Below are 24,375 nucleotides of genomic sequence, written 5' to 3' on the forward strand. Positions count from 1 at the left end.
AAGGTCAAATAACTCCAGATAGTAAATATTTATTTTCTGAAGGCAAGCTGCTGCATCTAATTGGAAAGTACGTTTTTTTTTTTTCTCAATTACTAAGCATAATAAGATATTTATTTAAGAAAGTAGAAAAAGTACTTTCAGAGATTTTGTGATTTTACAGTGTAATATTCTAGCAGCGGTTGTTTTTTTGTTGCTTTTTTAATGTTTTAAATCTTGAAATGTATGTTTTTTTTCTTCCTCTTAAGCTTTGAATATTTGTCAGTAATTGATATTTACCACAACATGTGACAAAAGTACAAAATAATCCCTAAACTTTAACATGAGTAGGGTTCTCAAAAGAAAAAGTTGCAGAGGCAGGTAAAACACCGGGTGAAGACCTCTTTTATTGTCCTTAACCCATAAGAACCCAGACCCAATTTATTATAAAAATACATGTGTGTATTTTACTACAAACCATGTGGACCACAGAATCCATTTCTGATATTTTTCTGTTAAGCTTATGTCTCCATGGTATCTTATGGGATAAACTCTTACTTGTTTCTGTGCTTTTGTTCTGAAAGAGCCAGCTTGACACTTCTTCTGCTTGTAGGGAGATTCTGGTGGAATACCAGGACCACCAGGACTTCCTGGTCCAAAGGGGGAGCCTGGGGAATCCAGTGGTGGATCTATGGTGAGTTTATAGGGTCAGTTCTCGAGTAACACTTGGCAAAATGGGAAGGCTACACTGGAGAAATCAGACAGTAACCCTGTGGTTTTAACTGTACGATTTCACTAAAACCTGGGTAAAAGGTGAATGATTTCATCTAAATCTGTCCACTGTTTCAGAAGTTCACCAGTTTTACCCAAAGAATGAGCTCAGGGAGATGAAGCCTTGTCTATCATCTCCTCCTAGTTTAGAGCCTACAGAATGTCTAGCACTGTGAACTACACACTTGCCTTTGTGCCTCCGTTGTTGCTTTTAGTCAGTGGCAGCTCTCTTTGGAAAACTGAACACAAAGTCACTGATCAAGCAAGGACCATTGAGCCGATCAATAAGAGACAGATGCAGAAACACTCTGACCTCTTTAATATTTTCCACTACTATAAATGTTGGAAAAGCGTTAGGGAAATGGGAGAACGCGGGTTTGTGTGTTTGCAGAAGCACACTGACCTTGTGTGTCATTGGTCAAAAAAAAGGTTAACAAACAAGAACTGCTTTTATTTAAAGCTGACATCCCTTTGTTTTTCTTTAATGTTATTTTTGAATGCACTGAAAAAAAAAACTGACTCTCAGCTTTTAAGAAGAAGGTAAAAAAAAGAAAACTCTGCGTTCACAGCAGTTTCAGAGAGTGGAGCTTTTTACGTACCTCGTGTAACTTAATTCAAGTGCACAATGATCAGTGCATCCCTTGATCCTCATTCTGTGCTGTTATTTTCAGACGCAGGCAATTGGTCTTTGCATTTATGCACTGACATTGATGGTTTTTAGTACAGTGCAAATGCATTCTTTCTATGAAAAGGTTTAAAACAACAACAAAAAAAAAAAACTTGTGTTGTTTTTGTCTCAAAAAGTTCTGTACTTGCCTAAGTTTCCATTTTATGCCTGAGTGAGCAGGTACATATCCCCCTTCTAATACTGCAGAATTGCTGTGTTAGTCTAAATCCACCCTCGGCACAACTAATTTACATTGTGCAATGTAGAGCTTGTAACACTAATACATGTTGACCACGGAAATCAATGTCTCATCTGGATTGCACGGTAAATAATGCTTACACTTGCCTCAGTTCCAATCAGGGTTTCGTTTTCTCTGCTATGGCATTATCACTGTGCTTCCACATTGAAACGAAATGCTCTTCAACATAAATTCATAATGAATTGCTTCACCTGAGTGTTTACAGGGATTTGTAGCTCATACTGTTTTATAAGTCATGTTTTAATTACAGCTCTAGAACATATTTTTTAGGAAGGTGGAGCACCTCGGATGTCCAAGACTGACGATTCAGTGAATCCCCCTTTTGTGTTTTTCTTTTTGGTTTTGCAGAGTGATGGATCTTCTTCAACAAGAGGTTCTCGTGGACCCAAGGTAAATCCATGTGAAAGCCATACTTATGGCCATGTCACACAGCCACTATGGACATTTTGCGCATATTGCACGAATGAAAAGTAGAACAGATGAGAAAAGTTGTGGTCTTTACGAGCAATTTTCACAGACGTATCATGAATGAACCACATTAAAACCACGGAAAAAGTACAAATAAACCCTGCAAAGAACATGAAAATAAGTCCATTATACATATGTCATACATATAAGTCATGGAAAGCCACACATTTGCATGTGCATCTTGCAAAAATCATGCAAAACTGTGTAAGATTTACGTAATAATTGTATATAAACTACATAAAATATGCGTAAACTGCACAATTCTCAACCGACCAAAAATTGTGTCTCAAAACCAAATTTATGTAAAGACACGTCGGCCAAAACCCTCGACAAACATCTGTGCACATCAACAAATGACGAATGCAAGAAACACGTATAAATTCATATATCGCACATGCATTTGCATGCATTTGGTAAGTGTACCATGAGGTATTTGAAAGGATAATGTAAGTTACATACACCTAATATTTACGAGTGAAGCTGTTTGGATGGTGCCCTTAAACCGCACCCTAGTTGTCGGTAAGGTGTGTGTACTGGCCCCTTAGTGACTGCATGTAAATGTTGTATGCACGGGGTGTGCAGGTGAAACGTAAGTGTCAATTGGATGCCCACACAATCTGACTGTGTAATTTCCTCATTTCTAACAAGTCTGGCTGCATGTAGCCTAAGGAGCCTAAGGAACAGCATTAACAGGCCCTTTTCATTTTGCACAGGGTTTGAGGGGATTGAAAAAATGTGTACGATGAGCCTGACTTGCAAACTTTATGTGTTTTCACTATGACCTGTTGCCCACAGCATGCATGAGAAAAAGAAATTGCATTTTTGCTCAACGGGTTCGCCGAATGCTCTGCAACTAATCATTTCCTGTGGGCCACCTGCATGCTCCATACAGGTTTGTCTAATTTTTACCAGAAGACAGCCCGTATCCACTCGTAAGGGCCATTGTGATTTAAGCATAAGGGGTAAAGTGTAGCTTTTAAAAATACCCTACCATGAACCCACCTCCACCAACCTTCACAGTTATAGTCGAACAAGTACTAGCCATCGTCAGACTGCCAGATGTTGATTTGCCACTTCAGAAAGCATCTCTCCAGAGTCCAGTAGTGGGGCGCTTTTGCTGCATCTGATGCTTTGGATTGAACTCATAGATGTATAGATAGAATGCCTCTGCTCTTATAAGAGCTCTCAAGGCCTTCTTTTTGAGCTCACCCGAAGGCCACATGAAGTCTGAAGGTCTGTCATGGTGACTACAATATGCCTCATCGTCTGCTAAACTCACTCTGGCAATTTTCATGGTCTACCACTTCATGGCTGAATTGCTTTAGTTTCCCCTTTATCATAAATCAACAAACAAATGACTGTGGAATATTTTTTTAGTATGGATACTTCACAAATTAACTTGTTGCACAGAGAACCATGAAATTATTTGAGCTCCTGAGATCCCAACCCTATTAGTGATGTTTTGAGTTTGCATGTTTAAGGTACAGGTTTGTATATGCCTGTGGACTTACATACTTTTGTCAATTCATTCTATAATGTTTTTGGCACAATATAAACATGTAACATGTATTTTTATAGAACCATTAGTGTCCCCTTATACAAAAAAAAATAATACAAAAAAAAATCGAAGACATCCATTCCAATGGACCAATAAGTCTGTTTATTTTATACATCTTCTAATGGCCCCATTTAATTTACTTTGTTCTATCAGCGTCTAAACCAATGCTGGTCAATTTTCGAGGCAGAACATGGTCAGCTGCTATCAAGAAAGGAAATCACAATACAACGGATGTTTAAATCCCACTTTATTCTTCATAAGCCTCTTTTCATTTACGGCTTCCGGCCACAGCACAATACAAGCAAAGAAGAGGAAACACTTGAAGACACTACAGGGCCATGGTAGAGGATAGACACTTTACCTTTTCTGTTAAGTATTCATTCTCCTCTAATGCGCAATAACAACCTTTTCTTTCTTTAATGACTCCTTAAACTTCTTTGGTTAGATGTAAGCATGACGTCTAGCACGCTAATTGGGTTTCAGTGTATAAAAAAAAAATGAAAAAGCAGCCACAACTGTTGTTGCCATAGATATCCAAACAGCACTTACTAATAGTGTTGTTTCTAACCATGATCTTAAAGTAATGTTTCCGGTCAAACTGCTTTAAATTCCCTTTTGTTTTTCTATTAATCAATGTTTTTTTTCTCAATTCCTGTTTTAATTTTAAAAAGCAAACATTTTCTCTTGATGTGTCTTCTGTTCAGGATAAAAAATGTCAAGTCAAAAATAATCCACACTTTATAATGTCCTTTATCATTTTTGTTGCACAGACTTTTGTTGTGACGACTTGGCACCTCAGTTGTCAGTGATGGTGTCATGGAGGATTTTTGTCAAATCCACTTACATCATTTCCACCCACACTGTTTACTGTAAATGGCAAATGGGCTGCTTCTTTTTCCAACATTTTTGAACTCCTCTCCATTACCAGAGGTTTTAGGTGCCTCTGTCATGCTGCTGAAAGCATAAAAGATAGCGTGGGTTTTAATAAAGTTTGACTGAAATGAAATCAAACTTAAATCTTTGCTTACAATGGAGCTTAGGTACGAAGGATAATCATCCTAACGTTGCTGGCCTTTAGGATGTGTGTTTTTCTTCTTGAAACAACTAAATAGCAGAACAAAAGGAGGAAAAGGATTTTAAGGTGTGAGCATCAAAACCACTGCAGCAGTATGGGGCGCCAAATGTAAAAAATAACCCTTACTGAAATGACTTGACAATTTTACCACATGTAGACATTTATTTCTGTATGTACTGCATTTATGTCACATTTCAAGAGGAATTTATTCCAAATACCGGGTTATGTGTCACTTGAAGACATGATCTTTTAGATGCCAAATAAATATCTACATATTAAAGATTAATTTTAAATTTAAATGTTAATATAAATGTCAAATGTGAAGTTATAAACAATGAATGTAATGGGTTAATCTGAATATATATCTAAATCCTAAATATGAATGTTAAATTTAAATACAAATGTCAACCTCAAATATCAACACTAAATATAAATGTAAAAATGTTAAAGGTTAAACTACATGTAAAGCTAAAATAGAAATGTGACTATAAATGTTAAATGTAAACCGTATGGAGGTTTTTTCACCCATAATTTAAAGTAACATACCATTCTCAATTGACAATTCAATTAGCAATTTTACCATGCAAAATGAAAATACATTTTGCCATTTTTAAGTCAATATGAAAAATTAAAGTCAATCTTCCAAATAAAAAAATGAAAACAGCTAAATATTTGCATTTCAAATTGTCATGGATTTTTGATACCATAATTCAATTTACAATTCAATGTTGAATTTGTTTTGAATTATGGGTGAAAAAAACTTCCAGAAAAACTAAAAGATAAACATATAAGTTGAATATAAACATGGATGTAAATGTTATACTTAAACATTAATTAGTTTATATTTAACTTTTAAAACATATATTGATACTTGATGACCAATATGACTGATAACGCTTTCATTTGGGATAAATACGATCAAAATGAGACCTAAATGCAGCACATAGGGAAAGACAAAATGCAGTAAAATAATTACGAAATTTTGATGACGTGAATTTTTGCACAGTAGCCCCATCATGTAATGCGTTTACTTTCCTTTTTGTTCATTCCAGGGGGAAAGAGGCATGCCAGGATTACCGGGCGAACATGGAGAGAAGGGTGAACCTGGTGAGAGCATCATTGTAAGTATGGCGTCCTGTTGATGGATCCTCATTCATCCTTCACTTCAAAGCCCCATAAACTTCACATTCTGACACAGACACTGCAACAATATCGAGATAAGTGGTCATTAGATGCATTGTGAGATGAAATCTCTGGTCATTACTGCCAGGTACTGCAGTTTCACCTCCCTCATATACAATCTAACAGACTATAATTTGACCACACGGATTTGACTGCGAGTGAGTCCGTGTTCATTTTTGAAAAGCAGGATAGCTGCAGACAAAGAAAATCAATAGAGCAAAAAGGTGACTAACACAATTCCTATAGTGGCTCCAGGTGCTAGAGGGCAGATGGTGTTAACAAGATGTGTGATGTGTTTGTAGGGTCCCATGGGAGCCCCTGGCAAGCCAGGAATTGAGGTCTGTGGACATTTCTTAGACTCACAAAATAACAATAACAGAAGAAAATGTAAGATGATGAAGAATAATGCGACAAGTGTCCAATTACAATCAAATAATAATCTGATTGTGTTAAAAAAACAGAGTTAGACATTGGTCTGGATGATTTTCAGGGTCCTCGAGGACCACCAGGCTTAACTGGACCTCCAGGGAAAGAAGTAAGTGGGCTCAATCTACCTTTGACTTATTCATTTCCAAGCAAATGAAGCATAACTGATAACATTGAAAGGAGATCTTCCTACTGTGAGTGCTCCAGTATTATTTATCACAGATCCCCCACCAGCTGAGATGGATGTAAAAACGTGTAACCTTGCATATTTGAATGACATTACAAGTGGCAGAGCTGCTCATTTCCTTCCTTGTATCAATTTAAGGGCCCCCCTGGAAGAACAGGCCCTCCTGGACCTCCAGGAGAACCTGTAAGTAAGAAAATGTCATTTCTGTTCTGCGTGGTTTTGCTTCGCTAATCAGCAACGAGAACCACAGAGGGATCCTCTTGTAGTCAATACTCAGAGCAAGTTTGCGTTAATTAGCGACTAGTCCTACTGTTTCCCAACAACATCACTTACAGTAAAATGCTGCAGCTTATTGTAAACTGGCAGCACCCAGCTGGCAGCACATGCTTTCCTGTTCTTCTTGTCTCTTTGTGCATTTCCACCTTGCAACATTTGTTGGAGTTATGATAGCTGCAGTCTGGGAACCATATGGGGACTGCTGCTCATCTATTAAAGCTTTTAGTAAACTTTTTAAACATGCTTGAAAATACACACCAGGCCCAGTTAGAGAAAAAATTTTCAAAATAAATGAGTTCCCTCATTTATCTCTGGGTTTACGTCATAAAAATAACCTGATATAGATGAGATCCGCGTAGCAGGATTACAGATGTTTTAAGGCTGTAAAACCCCTCACGAGACACTGTAAACCCTTTTATCAGACGCACTTTTCTCTCTTGTTTAAACTCTTTAAGTTCAAACTTTTATAGAAAATAAGTCCAGTTTTATGGAATGGAAATCTGCTTGTGATAAAAGATTTATGTAAATGTGGCAAACTGATTTCATTTTGTACAGTGGACAGAGGAAATTGTTTGACAAATAATCAGGACAAGGAAGACAGCACTTTGTTGAAAAAGGATTTTTCAAAAAGCATGCAAATTTGCTAAGAGGGCCAGATTTGGTTTGGTGACAATGTGTGAAACCCAACCGATCAGCCTGCATTCTTTAAACCAGGGGTGCCCACACTTTTTTGGCATGTGAGCTACTTTGGAGAGGACAAGCTCCAAATATCTACCTATATACTGTATATATGTATATACTGTGTATATATATGTATATATGTATATATAAAGGGCTGTATATATGTGCACCAAAGTCACTTTAAATTCAACTTAGAACTTATGCAGTATTTTTTGTCTAAAAGTATATGTTTTCGTACTAAAAAATAAAATAAAAACTACACAGTAGAAGTACACCAATGTCTGTGAGATGACAGCGGAGGACCTGTAGAACAAGGATATACTAGTCAAGGCCTGGAATTATGGACCAAAGTCACTTAATTCAACTTCAAAGTTGACAACTACTACATCTTCACTTAAAAATACTGTTTGTGTACTCAAAAAATACACAGTAAGAGAACACAAATCTTTGAGAGGAGATAGATTTGTCGTCTGGTCGATCATGACGTAATGAGCACCTCTGCATTAAACCCTCATAGTAAGTGCAAACGAACTATTTAACAACCCGTTTTGCAATGAGATACTTTTCATTTCTTCACATAAACCAGAACCATATATAATTTTGTAACCCAAATTGCAGTAATTTTCATATCTTTACTCCCATATCTTATTAAAGAAAAAAATAAGTCTATTTGGAAGAAAATTTATTTCAACAGTAAATCTGTCAACATGTGAAACATTTGTATTATTCATGATTAAATGCTCCTTGCAAACTCAAGTAGAAATCCAGTGAACAGGAAAATGAGACAAAGGCTTGTCTTATCCAGAAGTATTGTGGTTTTGATCACAGAAACCAGTGAATCTGTTCTATTTGTTTGGCCCTTGAGACTCTGAAGTTTAGCCAATCACAAGCAAGAAGTCGTGGTGCTTTGAAAGTGCACGGGGCCACATTTTATTGATTTTAAGACGAAAGCCTGTGGACCAGTGAAAATTTGAATATTTGGCCACCAGCCCGGACTTTGGACATGACTGTTTGCAGTCCAAGAATTGGGAAAACAGGTATTTCCACAGAGGGCCTCTTTACGACCCTCTATGCTGGTTGACCTGTACGGTTGACCCGTACAGTTGACCTGTACAGGTCAACCCCCGTACAGATATGTGTGACCAAGGCCTAAGCTTTTGTTAGAAAGGCTGCACCAAACAAACACACAGTATAGTAGAAAACATGAATCATTTACTAAACATTTTTACTTTTTTCTTTCACAGGTCGCCTTGCCTATTGCTAAAGACATGGGAGCTTTACTTAAGGTACCTTATGCCCCAACTCAGTTATTTCATAGCAGTGAGTGATTACACTGAAAGAATGTGAGAAAAAGTGGGGGGAAAAAATCCAGATAAATAACCAAACACGAAAATCTGTAAGTGTAGAGGATTTTTGTCCTCTCCTCTCAACAGCACTCAGCAAGTTGATTGTAGCTTCTGTGCATTGAAGCTACATTTCTCAACTTCCACATTGCAAAATGAGAACATTATCGCAAGAAAAAAATCACTTTTTACTTCACAAGAAATCTTATAATAAGATCTCAAAATCTAGAATCAAGAAGTTCTACACAAGCATGCAAAAATAAAATAAAACTTTAACCCATTAAGTGTTTTTAATAACACATTACCATTTAGTTATTAAACAAAAGGCCTGTGTTGTTTAGAAAGCAACACAAGGTCAACATGAACTAGTTAGTGAAAGTAATGCCAAAGAGAAGTAAAAAAAACAAGAAAAGAAACTAAGAACTACAAAAATGAGCAGTAAAGTTTCAGATTCAGAGGTTAAAATGATGACTTGCAGGTTTAAATACACAAAGGCTCATAGGGAAATTAGCAGAAGTGCCTCCAACAGCATCACCGCTGTTGCAAAAACCATCTCAGTCTGAAGAATTCTGGAGAGCATTTTAGGAAGAAAATCTGGTCATTAACACACACAAAAAGGCAAACAAATATGTTATTTTGGTCTGTTCTATTGTGTTTGCTTGTCAGCAAAAATAAAAGAACAAAGTAGTATTTTTAGGAGTGTATTTGTGAAAACCTTTAACTTAACTGCAGATTATGTTCCTTATCTGGATTTTCTTATCACTTAGCCCTTAACAAAGGAGGCTCACTGGTGTGTTAATCTTAACAAATCCTTATCTTGTTCCAACTGGGTCTCGTAACTTCACATCTCTGCTTTGCGTTATATGTCTAGTCTCTTGTACACATTAGGGTACATTAATTTCTCACACAGATTAAAACATGTAAGATCAACTTCCTATACTGAGACTCATTGTAATCTTTTTGGAATTTAGAATAAAATAGAAAAAATTCATGTTTCAATAATTGTTCATTAATCTGCATTATAAATGCTAAATTAACATTTATTTATTTTATTAAAGAAGATCGTTCTACATAAAAATTGCTGATTGTAGTTCACACAGGATGAAAAGTTTAATACACCTGCCTTTAATTCATTCTACTAACCTTTTACATTTATTGTGAGTTAATCTACAGGTTAATCATTGAAAGATAAAGATAAATATCCCTACTTAAATAATTAGTCATCTAACATTTTTGGCTGATTTATTAATCCAATCATCTCAATTTAGCTTTTGTTTAACACTTTCAGTCAAATTTATAATAAAACTCTAATCATTACTGGAAAGATGTCGAAGAAAGCACAAATAAACAAAGCAAACATGCATTTGAGATCTTTTATATGATTTTTATTATTATTCTTTCATTTGTCTTTAGCAAACCTGATGCTCCTCCTAGTTTTCTGGTGTTGCCTGTATCTAGACTAGATCAGGGATGATGATATTTAAGATTCTCACTTAAATGTCACAGTCAATGGGTCTGACAAAGTTCACTCCTCATTTAGAAGAGACACACACTGGAAGGAACCAAGGCTGGGTTCACGTTGTTTCTGCTCGGCGTACATTCAAGGAACATTTTGTGTCAGTTGAGGTCTTGTCTCCCACCCTGGGGATGTGACATAATAAAGGGTGAAAAAGCAGCGAGCCAGCCCAGCTTGATGAAATCTTATCAGTGCTGCCATTTTTTTTTTCTTTTCTTGCTGTTCTTGCTCTGGCAGAACGCCTGCAGTGTGTGCCAGACGAGAGTCCCTGGACTGCCTGGGCTGAAGGGAGAGAAGGGGTCCCCTGGAGAGCAAGGAGCAGAAGGCTTGGTTGGGGAGAAGGTGCATTTCGTTTAGACATGTAATGTGTTGCTCAACACTATAGCCTATTAGACCAAGTAAGGTATGGATATTACTTTAATTAGACATGTGAATAAAATATAATTTTCAGATGAGAGTGTGTTGAAAATGAAAAATAAGTTTTCAGTTGGAACTGTTGGCTACTTTGGCTATGATCTTTTTTAGACTCAAAAGAAGTCACGGAGACTGCTGCAAAAGTTATGGAAGAAAAGTTGATGAATTTCTTTCCTAAATGTTTCTCAGCAGCATTTAGCCATTGACTAAAAATAAAAAGTAAATGAAAAAGCTACAGGGAGATACCAGAGTATTTTCAGGTGGCTTTTCCCTAATTACTGAAGTGATAATAAAAGCTTCCTGTATGGTTTTTAAAAACCCAGCATGTTTGTAAACAACCACAAAAGTATTCAGTCATTTAAACTCGCATATGGTAGCACCGTACAATCCCTAACCTCACATAAATGATTCTGATTTGATTTGATTTAATTTGGTGGTTTATTTCAAGGATTAATAATAGAATAATACAATACAAAGAAGAGGCTCAAGACCCACCTTTTTAATTTAGCTTTTAGTTGATTTTAACTGCTAATTTATTCTATTAGTTTTAGTATAGCCTATTTTATGTATTTATTTTCATTTATTCATATTATTCTCAATTTTATGTTTTTATATACATCTTATGTTTTTAATTTTAGTATCTCATCATGATTTTAGCCCCAGTGTTTCTTGTGGGGATCTTTTCCTCCAAGGCTTGCCGGCTTGGTCAGCGGTTGTTGCTGCAGTTGTCGCCCTTGCTGGGGAAGCTGGGGTCTAATTTTGCAGCTTCACGGCTGTGAAGTGGACCCCGGTGTTGTCCCGGTCTGGGTGGGCGCTGTTCCAATGGCCAAGCTGGCTCCTGGTATGAAAGGATTCCCAAATACTGTTTCCTCACAGCAGAGCCAAGCCATACTTGTTTGTTTGTTTGCTTATTTATTTATTTATTTATTTATTTATTTATTTATTTATTTATTTATTTAAAGTTACATAGTCATTTTTCTTTGTACGTGGGGGCCATGGGTCATATGTTTTAATGGAGGGGAGTAGGAAGGGTGAAGGGTGGGTTGGGTTTTTACTGTAATATTGTGTGTTTTCTGTTTTTAAAGTTAAAGCGCTTCGAGCTGCACAAAATGCATGAGAAGTGCTATTTTAAAAATAAAGTTTGATTTGATTCGATTTGATACAAAATTACAAAACCAGGATCCTATTTTAGAAAGAAAGCAATACAATTACAAGAAAATAAAGAGAAGTGAACAAAGATGCCAGAAGCTGATGCCATCTTCCTGACAATATAATTATTTATTTTCATAAATAGACTTCTTTGCGTGACACACAAGTCACATTAGATTCAATAAATATAAAAATTATCAAGTCAAGTCAAGTAGAGCTTGATCTGTTACGTAGAAGGAAGTGGGAGGATGCAAATTGGTATAATCCCACTTCTATTGACTTATTTCCTTTACACATAAATGGTTTTTGCATAGTTGGCGTGATTTAGTCCTTATCAGATCAAGTGCAGATTATTTATCAACTAACAAAACGGAGTGCTTATTGATTGTACTTAAAAAATATTCTTACACAGTGCATGAAGAAAATGAGGCATGAAGTAGGGCGGGCTCACTGACCTTAATTTACACCGCCCAACCCAACAATGTGCCAAAAATAGCCAATCGTGTGGGACAAAGTGAGTTTAGATTTTGTTGAATCCATCTGTAAATCTACCAATCTATCTACTATTAAAAAAAAAAAAAAACATTCCCCCAATGATCCACATATGTTTGCACAAATTTACAAACAAAGCAACTGAAACTTGAAAGAAAAAGTCAAGTAAGTCAGAGAAACTGCATCATTTCTGGCTTGTTTTGAGTCTATGTTGAAGGTGGGTCATGAGCAGGGCTGAAAGTACGGATGTCTTAATAGCAAGGTCACGCCTGAAGCCTTACATTCAAGAAGTCATTGGAAACAATAAAATTAGATACGTAAATAACCAGATCTTATATTTAAGTTGTGGATTGATCTCATGTACCAGTAGAATCTAGCAAATTAAATTGATATTTTGCTTAATTTGCAGATGACATACAGCTTTGCTAGAATAATGATAAGCTTGGCACTAAGTAAGCAACTTCTCTCTTCTTAAAATGTTTGCAATATTGCGGTTTTGGCCCAACAGTGTTGAATCAAGTTAAACCGGCACTGATAGGTCAACCACAACAAGATTGTCAGGCTCGTCTGAACACGAGAAACCTATAAAACCAATTTGTTACCTGATGAAAGAAATCACAGCAGCGGGATCAAAGAACTGTCGGTGTCCCCTGAATGAAAGTCTTGAAAAGTGGTTAATAGATTACAATGAGCGGACCAGGTGGATTGTGCCCAAATATTTTTAAAAGTAAATTTGCTTAAAAGAAAGAAACATTGTAAATTAAACTTGAAATCCCAAACTGTTTAAACAGTTCAGAATTTAAATTGTCATTTAAAGTGTATTATATTATTATTTTGTTGTCTGTTTCATTAAAACAGGGAGATCCAGGTGTTCGGGGACCGATGGGTAACCCTGGGAAAGAAGGCCCAAAGGCGAGTAGAGAAACGGTCAAACTGTACAATCTAGCTTCTCAGTGTGGCAAGCATGTGTCAAAGAATATGTCAAATTAATAAGAACGTTGAATAATATAGTTTGTTTGGGATGCATATTAAATCTTTTAAATGGAGACTTGCACTGAAAAATCCTTTCCATAAATGTACCTTTTGAATCATTGCTGGAAGCCTAAACAGATGTTGTGCAGTCAGATCATTATGAGGACTAGGTGCTCTCTGCAAAAGTAGTTGCTATGGATACAGTCTTGCACTATGGTGAACGAGGCAAGGCAGTTTTAAGTTGTGTGCTGGAAGAGACATTTTGAAGTTTACACACATCAGCCTTTAGTTTGAGGCTTTTTTTATGGTAAAAACATTCTCATCTGCTTACCCCACTGGTTCTGTTTTCCTGCAGGGAATAAAGGGAGAGAGAGGCTACCCGGGCCCTTCAGGAGAGAAAGGTGATGAGGTCAGTGAATTAGACATTTAATCTAGCTATTATAATCTGGTAGTTTAATTTACATTTGAAAGATATGTGAGATTGGAGAAATTCATTTTTCAGTCAACATCTCCTTTACCGTTTCTGCTGTGATTAACTTCCTTTTAAAGGATATACCAATTAATAAAATCTGAAATATTAATTTATCTTATTTTTCTATGGTCATTAGTTTTAGATGATTTGATTTACAAATGTTTTTCTGGACTGAGAGGTCTGAGGTCTTTCCAGGTATCTGTTGTAGCCACTCCTCCAGCTTGGGGGTTACTGCCCTGAGTGCTCCAGTTACCACAGGCACCACTGTCACCTTCACTTTCCATGCTTTCTCCAGTTCTTTTCTGAGTTCCTGGTATTTTTCCAGTTTCTCATGTTCCTTCTTCCTGATGTTCCCATCGCTTGGCACTGCCACATCCACCACAACGGCTTTCATCTGTTCTTTATCCACCGCTACAATGTCTGGTTGGTTCACCATTACCATTCTATCAGTCTGGATCTGGAAGTCCCACAGGATCTTTGCCCTCTCATTCTCCACCACCTACAGGGGTGTTTCCCATTTAGGGGTTTCCAGTCTATATTTAGTACACGTGTTCCACGTGTAATATTGCAAGATGGAAATGGACTATTATTGCAATTCAATGATTTATTATCTTCTTTACTGGAAAAAAATGTCTTCCTGAGCATTCCTGAACCAGCGAATATTTTAAAATGGGGGTCCTGAGGAATAAATTAGAATCCTCCAAAATTCTATGTAAAAGCATTGATTTAATTTGTGATTATTAAAAAGACTGACTACCCCAATTAATCACACAATAATCTGCATGTTTACAGGATCTGCTTCAAGGGCAATGAGCTGTGGAGCAATCAACACAGCAAAATGCCTGTATCACCAATATAGATGGAAATATTTCAGATATATTGACTGTGACTAATGTTTAATTTTGAACCCAAATTTTTATCTCTTATTCTATTTGTAATGTAAAAAATTCATCGTTTTAAGGAAATATTTTTTTCTGTGCAGAAAAACAGAGAAAGCATCCTTTAAGAGATACTGGATTGAGCTCTAAACTTAAACAATTTCTTAGCTTTTTTTCTCTGGAAGTGTCAAGTTTAAGTCAAACGTTACTTTGACAACTATGTTAATTCTTTAATAGTATATGAATTTTACTAAATTTGTTTTTAAAGTTGTTGCTACTGTTTTTTTTTTGTTTATTTTATGTTTTTTGGCCAAACCCACATTATTAAAAAAAAAAGAAAAAATTCTCCCAAAACATGTCTTATTTGCCAACCAAACTGATGTATTTAGTTTTTGAAGGTTCTCAGAAGAAGCTGAAATTGTTCTGTTTGTTAACATATCAGTGCAATAAAAAGGGATTCTAAGGTAATCAAATATTAAACACATTACACACATTATGCATGAAGGTAAAACTACACATTATAATCTTAGAACAAAGAAGTAAACACACATGTAATATTGAATTCACTAAATAAAATTATTGTTAACTTAAGTCATGTAGAATTTGATTTGTAACTTGAAAAAGAGGTGGAAGAAGTGCACTTAACGGTATTGTAAATGTGTTTTTTCTTTCTTTTTTGTAAAATAATAATAAATATAAATTTATTTAAAAAAATATATATATATATATATATATATATATATATATATATATATATATATATATATATATATATATATATATATATATATATATATATATATATATATATATATATATATATATATATATATATATATATATATATATATATATATATATATATATATATATATATATATATATATATATATATATATATATATATATATATATATATATATATATATATATATATATATATATATATATATATACACACACACACACACACTCTGTCTCTTCCAGGGGCCTCCAGGAGCACCAGGACTTCCTGGTGTAACGGGTCGAACAGGATCTCCGGTGAGAAGTCTATTATTAATGTGTTTTTATTTTTATAGAGTCTAAAAGAGTTTCATAATTTGAAGGTTTTTGTTCAGTGTTTCACTTTTTGTTATTTTCTGAATTAGTAACCAATAGTCCTGAAGCTTCCCATAAAGTAAATTTATTTTGAGTACCTTTCTAAAATTTTGCATGAGTATTATATGCTTATGACTGCAGACACATATCTCAAAATGCAGAGGTTTTAAAAAAAGTAAAACTGTTATGCCGATTTTTTGACATTGATCAGTGGCCACCCAGGCACATTTTGAGGTAGTGCTGTGGCAGTCCAGTGACAGGTGGGTGGAAGGAAAGCAGCAGCATGATAATTGACTTATAGGAGGATCTCAAGGTCCCCAAAACCATCTGATGATTGGTTGATTTCAGACGGCCACCCGATTGTTACAAAAATCGTACAGTACCAGCGCAGGCACTCAAACAAGGGCTGTTGACATGGGCTGGGGGTCCAGCGATGACTGCACGTCAATATGGTGATCCTGGTCCCCGTGGGTCCTGCATATAAATTGGGAGACGGCATTGATGTTGCACAAAACCCATCATGGCATTGATAGCACCACAGCGACTCATAGCAGAAGAGCAACCCGCACAAGAAGAAGTTGTTGGATGAGGTTGGGTGCTGCCCAGAATGGTGTACCATGTCCCACTTTTTATATAGCCCTGGGCTTTGGGCAGTCAGTGGCACTTGATATGGACGGCCACCGTCCAGAGACATTTACGCATGGTCCAATCAGACCTGCTGTTGTCCAGCTATTCCGGCTGTGGCCGCCCAATTGCATAATGACATCATCCGTGCCTGACGCCTCACAGCCACCTGATTACAGCCGTCTAAATTCACGACCACGCCAAGGACTTCAACTAATCATGAAGAATCTGCCAATGCTTTCCCATCTCGGGGTGGCAGTTGTATTTGTGACCAGCATAAGGTTTAGATCCTTTTTTTGGTTTCAGGGGCTTATGGGTAGACCTGGACCAACTGGCCAAACTGGACCAAAAGGAGAAAAAGTAAGTTTATTTACCCTTTGTTTTTATTAACAATGCAGGTAGTGTTGTTAAGTCTCGGTGTAAATGATGCATTCCAATGTTTTGAACTTCTTAACTTTGTTTGCTCATTTTTGAGTAAAGTCTGTGCACAGACAGATCAGTAGGCGAATACACATAGCAGTAAGGCATTCCTTTTTTCCAGAATTTTGTGTCATCCTGAAGATTTTTGTAGAAAAAATAAGCTGAATCATTCCCGTTCCTACAGTAAATTAAAGATGACAAGGACAAAATATTATTCAGAACGCTGAAAAGATTTTTTTTTTTTTTTTTTTTTTTTTTTTTTTTCTGAAAAGATTTTTACCATTGCCATGTGCGTCAAAGTGTAGCAGAAAGCCTCTGTGAGAGCATTTTAGAGAGGTTGGCCACGGATGTTCCATATCACTGCATTACATTAGCATGGAACAAGGCCAGACAAACATTTGTATTTACGCAGTCGTATTTAAGCGTTTCTCTGGTTTGTGTTTGACAGGGAAATGAAGGACCTCCTGGCAAGCCAGGACTTCCAGGACCCCCGGTAAGTTCCTCAGCATGAGCCAGACTGGAATAATGTGTCACAAAAACATTCAGATTTGTTGCCTCCCCATCCGTCTGCAGGAGTAAAATTGTTGTGCTCCTTTTATTTCGGGACATTTAGGTAAAAAATACATGTGAATGTGAAGTAACTGTGGTCACTTCCTTGTTGGCATTGCATTCTGCCTGGTTCCTTTAGAAGGCAAGAGAGTAAGCACTTCCAAAGGCAAATCTATAATTCATCAGATGTCCCCTTGAACCGGCCGTGCTCCCCCACTTCCTCACACTCACATGCCCACACCCTGGTCTCATAAACTGCAGTCTGGGAGGACAGGGGATGGCTTAATGGCCTGAAAAGGGCACAGACATTGTGTGCTTCTAAATTAGAACTCCAACAACTACTTTTACAATAGCTTCCCTTGACCAGTCTATCATGGGAAAACACCATTTTATCTTCTAATACCACCTAAGAAGCCGGAAAAATCCCATTCTTATACTGAAATCTTTTTAAATCACTCTTCTTTATTTCTGAGAAACCCTTTAGCTTAATTTCCAAGTTGCTCAGGGGTTATTAACGTTTCCTAATTCATCTGTTTGTTTCACTTTTCACTCTCCCTTCCCCATGTAATCACTAAATGAGGATTTTATTTCACTTCATGTTGCCTTCAAAGGCTTAGCTGTGTTTAAGTGCTGCAGACTTACTGTGTGGTTTTCTGAAATGCCTTAAGCCTTATTCACAACTGCCCTTACGGATGGATACAGGCCGTCTGCAGGCAAAAAATGGGAAAACCTGCAGAAGGCTGGCATTAAATATCAAGGTCATAGACCACTAGGTCTACAATGGGCATTCTACGGGCAATAGATCGTACCAAACACTTACACAACATGTAAGGCGTAAGGGGGAAATAGGTTCGACGCATGTGCATCATACAGACTTAATTTTTTTAACCCCCCTGAAATCCTGTAGACTGTGTGCTCCTTGCACGCCGCGTGACTGGTAGAAATGAGAAAATTAGACAGAGCGTAGTTTGTGTGGACATCCTATAAGCATCATTTGTATACACAGGGGCGGAGCTACATGGGGGGGCAGAGCGGGCTGCTGCAAACACTGCATGGGTGCATGTGATTAAGGGTTTAAACTGAGTCATAGCAAAGATGTCTGATTCACTGCTAATGGTTTTTCAGGGTCCGCCTTATGTGGAGGGGAATGGCATGAGCAGTCTGTACAAGCTACAGGTAAAGATATTTCAAAGTCTTGTGATCCAAGCTGGTTTTCAATCTAGCACAAAAAATAGTATGCTTGTGGATTAAATTTGACCCATATTCAGTTATATGTAGCCATTACATGAAGAAATGTCTTTTCAGAACAGTGGAGCTATTTTAGGACCTCCTGGAGCTCCCGGTGCTCCGGTAAGTGTTGTTTTGCCTAAAGCAAATCCTTTACTGTGCGCTGTGGAGGAACACAAGCAAACAGGGATGATGGTACTGTATGAGCTGCAGAGCCAGACAGCGCTGAATAACAAATAACCCGGCCAGCCCTCCAGTGTTATCTTGGCTTCAGAGGCTCTCATATCACAGTCAATCATTCTCATTGAAAGCTGGTAGTTGGCAAAGGCCAAGAGGCTTCCTGACTCTCAAACAGGTGCCTCTGATACACCCCAGGACACACGAGCTCATTGATATGCAAAATGGATTTCAGAAGTTCAGCTGCTCAGCACAGTGCTAAGCCGAAGTGACCCGATTTCCTTATCTGTTCCGCCTGCTCCTTCTTATCAGACAGTTTGTAATCTTGTCCAGTCCTGGGAGACATTGAGTCAGAGGCCCTGCAGGGTTCCAGCCACCAAAACGAACACTTAAGAAGGTGACAGAAAGCCAACATCGCACTGTTCCCAGTGCACAATGCCCCATGAACTATAGCTAAATCTTAAGGATGCCTCACCCTGTACTGCATCCATCACGGCCCAACAGCTCCTTGGGAACAATCAATAAGAGAGCTTCTTCATCAGTGTTCAGGGCGACATGACACACAATTTATCAATAATACTCCATTTTCTTTATGTTTTGTGAAGCCAACAACCATTGCAGTGTCTGTGATCACACCTTCTGTTTTAGCGTGATTTACAGAGAGCTACTGTACGAAAAGAAAAGCAATGATGAACATTATAAATCTAAATGACAATAATGTGTAGCCACATGTGTCTTTTCAGTCTGTATTTATGGTTTTTATGGCACGGGTGTCGCAGTCATTCAGATAATCTGTCCTCTTTTCTTCTCTCTTTAAAGGGCCCCAAAGGAGATCAAGGACCTGCCGTGAGTTGAAGCTTTTCTGTCAGCAGTGCATATTTTTACTGCTTTTTTATGCTCGCATAAAATATAGCAGGGCCACCAGTTGCTTTCCTTCATTATCTCTGGTTTTTCATTGTACGGCAAACGTCAATACAGCCTCCAGTCTGACCACTTAACCACTCCGTGTACAACTCCCAACACTAGAAGAAAAAAAAAAAGACCTTGTCTTCGATATATTTGAAACCTTTATACCATATTGTTTTGCCAGTGGGAAACCATGAACCCTTTCTGCACTTCAGATGCACACCTCCTCCTCTCTCCTGAAAACAATTCTCACAGTCCACACAGACGTAGAAGCAACTTGACGTGTCTGCCATCAACTTGGATTCTTTATCCTCATGGGGCCAATTGCATTTTTTATTGTTTTGTTGCACGGTGATTTTTCACCAGGATGTTAATTTGACATTTTAATAAATTGTGTGACTGGCTCTAGTGCTGCGCTGAAATTGCCCCAATCCGTCTCACAGCTGATCCTCTGGCCGGCCCGTTCTCCCGTTAGCCACAATAGCTTATTCATGACAATCTGCATGCGTGACAATTACCTGGACAATTCGTCTATGTCTGCGCCGCTTGCCCCGTGTCCTGTGTAATGGCATTTCTCCATGGCAGCTTGAGCAAAAAGCAGCAGAAAGAGGCCATCACTTGCTCAAGTGTCTGGAATGAACCTCTATTTTTAGAGCACAAAATCGTCTTTTTTTGTCAATTTCTTTCTTTTTTTTATTCTCCCATGTGCTGTACTTGGAACTGTTTTACCAAAGCCTTTGACAATGGTTTCATATTGACAAAAAGGTTCACATCCATACCTGCAATTATTAAGCAACGACAGGAATTTGAGAAGTATCAGCTTCTTCGGATCAGATTACCCTTTTTTCCAAATAGCTGAAGGCTTTGTTTACTTGTTAATTCACCACCCCTTTTATCTTCCCACTTCTTTTTGTCACAATTGATTTCTATTTAAAATTTTGAGACCAAAACATCCTTTTTCTAGGTTTTAGCAATACAATAGTTCAAGATCTTGATGAGGAGTGATCTTTTCATTTCACCTAGCAGGTGTTGTTTTTTTTTCTCTCCAGGGTGAAACAGGAGCCATGGGTTTACCGGGGCTTGAGGGACTACCTGGCTCCAAGGTAAGCAGTAGAAAAGTACCAGTAATGATCCACAAGGAGAACAGAACTGAATCTATGAATGCTCCCCAAAGAAAAGGGAGAAATTACATTTGTCAGACTTACGTTTACATGAAAGAAATTCTCTTTCAAGTTAATGTAAAATCTTTGGAATAGAAGCGTCACAGCTGTCAGGAATCACAGTGACATACTAGTGCTAGACACCATTCCTGAAGTTAAAAAAACTCGTCCTCAGTGAAAGTTTTCACAGTTGCTTGCATCCAAATTCAACACTGATTGGAAATGTGTGACTGTTGGCTGAGTTTTGTGGAGGTGGAATATTTCAGGGTCTAGGACTTACTGAGGATATATTCTTCTTCCTACTGTCAGATGTTCAGCATTTACTGTTGAAAAAGAAAGAAACTTCTTGAAGTCCCAGAACAAATGTGTTTTTCGTGTGGCATTTTTTTAAATGATGGATGAAATATTAAAAAAAAATTAAGCCTCAAATCAAATTTCTAGGTATTTTTAAATCAAATTATTTTGAATAAGGACCAGCAAAAACAAAAGCAGTTTGAAAAGGCTTGTAGGTATGACATAGAAGTTGCCGCAAGCTCCCAACTCTGCTCCATTCTGATGCAATATTGCTCGCCATTTCTGTTGCACCTGTAATTTAGGGTTGGGAATGTGAGGGGCTGTAAGCTGAAGGGGAAAGTTTGTAAACGGATGGATGATGGGAAGTGGGGGCGGGGTTACTCTCTGCAACACACATTTTTGAATTATAGCTAAAACAGCATAATCATAATTAAAAGACCACTGGGAAAGCTTTGAGAATAGATCAAAACATGATCAGAGTGGAACTTTAGAAAGCTTCATTATGGAAAATACTGTATATTGCAGTGGTTACGCACATTTTGGGAGTTCTTTGAATATTTTCTAACTTTTGAACCAAAATAATACAAATATTTGAATACCTCTTATAACCTCTCTTACATGGGTTTTAATCGTAGGGTGATCCTGGTTTGCCTGGTCCACCTGGGATGCTAGGTCCTCCAGTAAGTATAGTTCTTCTGTTTTCTGTTGTTTGTCTGCTACCAGCAGCATCCCAATGATGTTTAAGGACTGCTTAACAAATTTCAAAATAGTCCCATGGCTTCTTGATGCTTACATTAAAAAAATTTACATACCGGCAGTGTGTTAGCAGCTACACGTTGCTGTGAACTATACACTAAATAGGAGGCTGCAGATGTGACATCGTTGAGGACCTGTCAAACACTGTGTTTTCTCCTCGTATGTTTGTGATTGACAGGGGAAGCCCGGCGTTCGCGGAGAGCCAGGAATCCCAGGAGAGCCAGTGAGCCGCAGCCTCCGATTCTCTTTGAATTGTCAATCCAACGCGTCATTCCTTTGTCATCCAGACTGACAAGCTGGCTGTCTCTGTTCTCTGATAGGGTGAGAGGGGACCGATCGGAGAGACAGGATTCCCTGGACCAGAGGGGCCGCAAGGTGTGCCTGTAAGGAAATGCTGCTGCTTTTTCCCTTATTATCAATACTTGACATTGCAAGTGTGGCTTCCATTATTGTGGTACTTCCTGTGCAACAACATTGTGTGTTAGGAGAGATCTAGGGACTCAAGGACGCTCGATGAAACACAAATGTTGGCTTTCCCTTGTCCCATACATGATTACATCCCCCTATGTCATTACCATCAGAGATAGTTTTTGTAATTTTCCCTGTAAGCACACAAAGAAACCATGTTCACTCTGCAATCAGGATCATTATCCCTTGCTTGAGATATCTCATTAACTGTGGAGATTACTAGGAGTGCAACAGTGCTGATCCAATCGAAGGTGGGAGCTGATACAAAATGTCTTTGTTTGTGTTGCGCTCCTTGAGCAGGGGAGGCCTGGAAAAGATGGAACTCCTGGATACAAGGTGAGTTGTGCAAACATCATTGCAAATCCCCTTATAGACAGTGCTTTACATCAGCCAAGCCACAGAAAGATGGCACAGCAGATCTTTATCCCCCCTCCAGCTACAGCATGCTGACTGCATTAAACCTATTTGCATATCTGAGATTTTAGTGATAAAAAAGTAAATGGAATCCTGCAGATTTAAGGCTTTGTTGACTTTTCGTCTTCTACCCTAATTATACAGTTATTGCTTTCAAACAGCGATAAAATGTTTGTAGTAAATGGCACTAGACACTTCAAATAATTATTCATTTTGCTGCTTGGTGATCTTGGCCAAAGCTGAAACAAAACATTGCAGAAAAGTCTGCTTTTAGGTGTCTAATCAAATTTATTAAACACAGTTTGCTTCATGGAGAACGGTCTGGGGTGATACAGAGCAAATATTTTTAAATAGCCTTTTCAAACACATTATGATCCAGCAGTCAAACTTGACTGATAGTGATTATTGCTGTTTTGTTGTAATATGAATGATTTTTTTTCTCATTACACCTTAATGACTGCCCCAATACTTTATTGTTTATTGTTTGTTCCATCATTTAATATTTCTCAGTTATTATTCCAGAGTCCCTCTGCACATTTGCTCACTTTTTGGTGGGGCAACAGTGCCATCTAGTAGGCTGCTATGCTGCTCTGCTTCACTTTGTGCTTTGAGGCTTAGCATAAGGCTCAGGGAAGCCCATTTCAGTAGGCAAGATTAAAGCAAGGAAGGGAGAATGCCGTCATAAAGCGATGCCCGTTTTAAAACCACAACATGGCAGATTTTCAATTGCATGGCTCCTGTAATCCAGTGGTAAATTGATGCAAGGATGCTCCCGGTGGTACCTCTTTTAGCAAAGTAAAGGGAAGCAATGAGGAGTGACAGGGAGAGACTGGAAGACACGGGATGTTGTGACATGAAGCAGTAGACAGGTATTTTTCCTTGCGGCTCCAGCAGGAACAGCTGATGGAAAATCGGGGCTGTCGCAAACAAAACCGTAGAGATGCAGGGGAGCCGTGACATTGCAGAAGGTGAAACGCTATACTGGGAGATATTATACCAGTGAAACACCTGAGCTGAGGTAGAAGCAATCAATGTACAGTCATCTGAAAAGTGAGCATTTTTCTAAGTAAAATCATTCAAGAAGAGCTTGCTTAGTTTTCCTTCAGGCAACAGAAGAACATCCTCTGCAAATATCATGGAGAATGTGTGAGATTTAATAATAAAAGCTCCGCTTTGTAAGAAAAGCCGAAGCTTGTTATATGTGAATAACCTTTTTTAGCATTTTATTGAAACTTATTTAAGAAAATTCTGTTTGTTTTTTTTTTTCAAAGGGAATCGCAGGCAAAGCAGGTGACAGAGGATCCAAGGGAGAACGGGTAAGTAGCATCACTCCTGTCTTCCTAAAGAGAAGCTGTTTAGGGACTCAAACTGCAACGCATAAACGTGTTGATGAAAAGTAATGAATACTAATGAAAGACCCCTCTTCGGCACAAATGTGACTAATCCCCACAAGCGCATAAACACTAGAAAAGGGCATTTAACTGTCGGCGCAGTTTCCTATTGTATTGGCAAAAGAATAC

The 24,375-nt window shown here is 37.8% G+C and overlaps 1 protein-coding gene across 7 annotated transcripts in view; it reads left to right on the forward strand.

Moving 5' to 3' along the window:
* Positions 1 to 24,375, forward strand: part of LOC101173166 (uncharacterized) — a 116,490-nt gene that overhangs the window by 77,879 nt on the left and 14,236 nt on the right. For 4 of the 7 annotated variants that reach the window (XM_078932382.1, XM_078932383.1, XM_078932384.1 and 1 more), the window contains 22 exons: positions 590 to 668; positions 2,011 to 2,063; positions 5,827 to 5,895; positions 6,259 to 6,294; positions 6,447 to 6,491; positions 6,708 to 6,752; positions 8,771 to 8,812; positions 10,623 to 10,727; positions 13,299 to 13,352; positions 13,768 to 13,821; positions 15,750 to 15,803; positions 16,791 to 16,844; positions 17,353 to 17,397; positions 18,579 to 18,629; positions 18,759 to 18,803; positions 19,677 to 19,703; positions 20,813 to 20,866; positions 21,853 to 21,897; positions 22,152 to 22,196; positions 22,294 to 22,356; positions 22,742 to 22,777; positions 24,127 to 24,171. In XM_078932382.1, coding sequence (XP_078788508.1) covers positions 590 to 668; positions 2,011 to 2,063; positions 5,827 to 5,895; positions 6,259 to 6,294; positions 6,447 to 6,491; positions 6,708 to 6,752; positions 8,771 to 8,812; positions 10,623 to 10,727; positions 13,299 to 13,352; positions 13,768 to 13,821; positions 15,750 to 15,803; positions 16,791 to 16,844; positions 17,353 to 17,397; positions 18,579 to 18,629; positions 18,759 to 18,803; positions 19,677 to 19,703; positions 20,813 to 20,866; positions 21,853 to 21,897; positions 22,152 to 22,196; positions 22,294 to 22,356; positions 22,742 to 22,777; positions 24,127 to 24,171 — 1,146 coding nt within the window. Of the gene's footprint in view, positions 1 to 589; positions 671 to 2,010; positions 2,064 to 5,826; positions 5,896 to 6,258; positions 6,295 to 6,446; positions 6,492 to 6,707; positions 6,753 to 8,770; positions 8,813 to 10,622; positions 10,728 to 13,298; positions 13,353 to 13,767; positions 13,822 to 15,749; positions 15,804 to 16,790; positions 16,845 to 17,352; positions 17,398 to 18,578; positions 18,630 to 18,758; positions 18,804 to 19,676; positions 19,704 to 20,812; positions 20,867 to 21,852; positions 21,898 to 22,151; positions 22,197 to 22,293; positions 22,357 to 22,741; positions 22,778 to 24,126; positions 24,172 to 24,375 lie in introns of all 7 variants that reach the window. The other 3 variants (XM_011484563.4, XM_023963613.2, XM_023963614.2) reach the window with 1 other exon arrangement.

Source organism: Oryzias latipes, chromosome 15, assembly GCF_053564925.1.
Source record: "Oryzias latipes strain Hd-rR chromosome 15, Olatipes_Hd-rR_3.1".
Lineage (NCBI taxonomy): Eukaryota > Metazoa > Chordata > Actinopteri > Beloniformes > Adrianichthyidae > Oryzias > Oryzias latipes.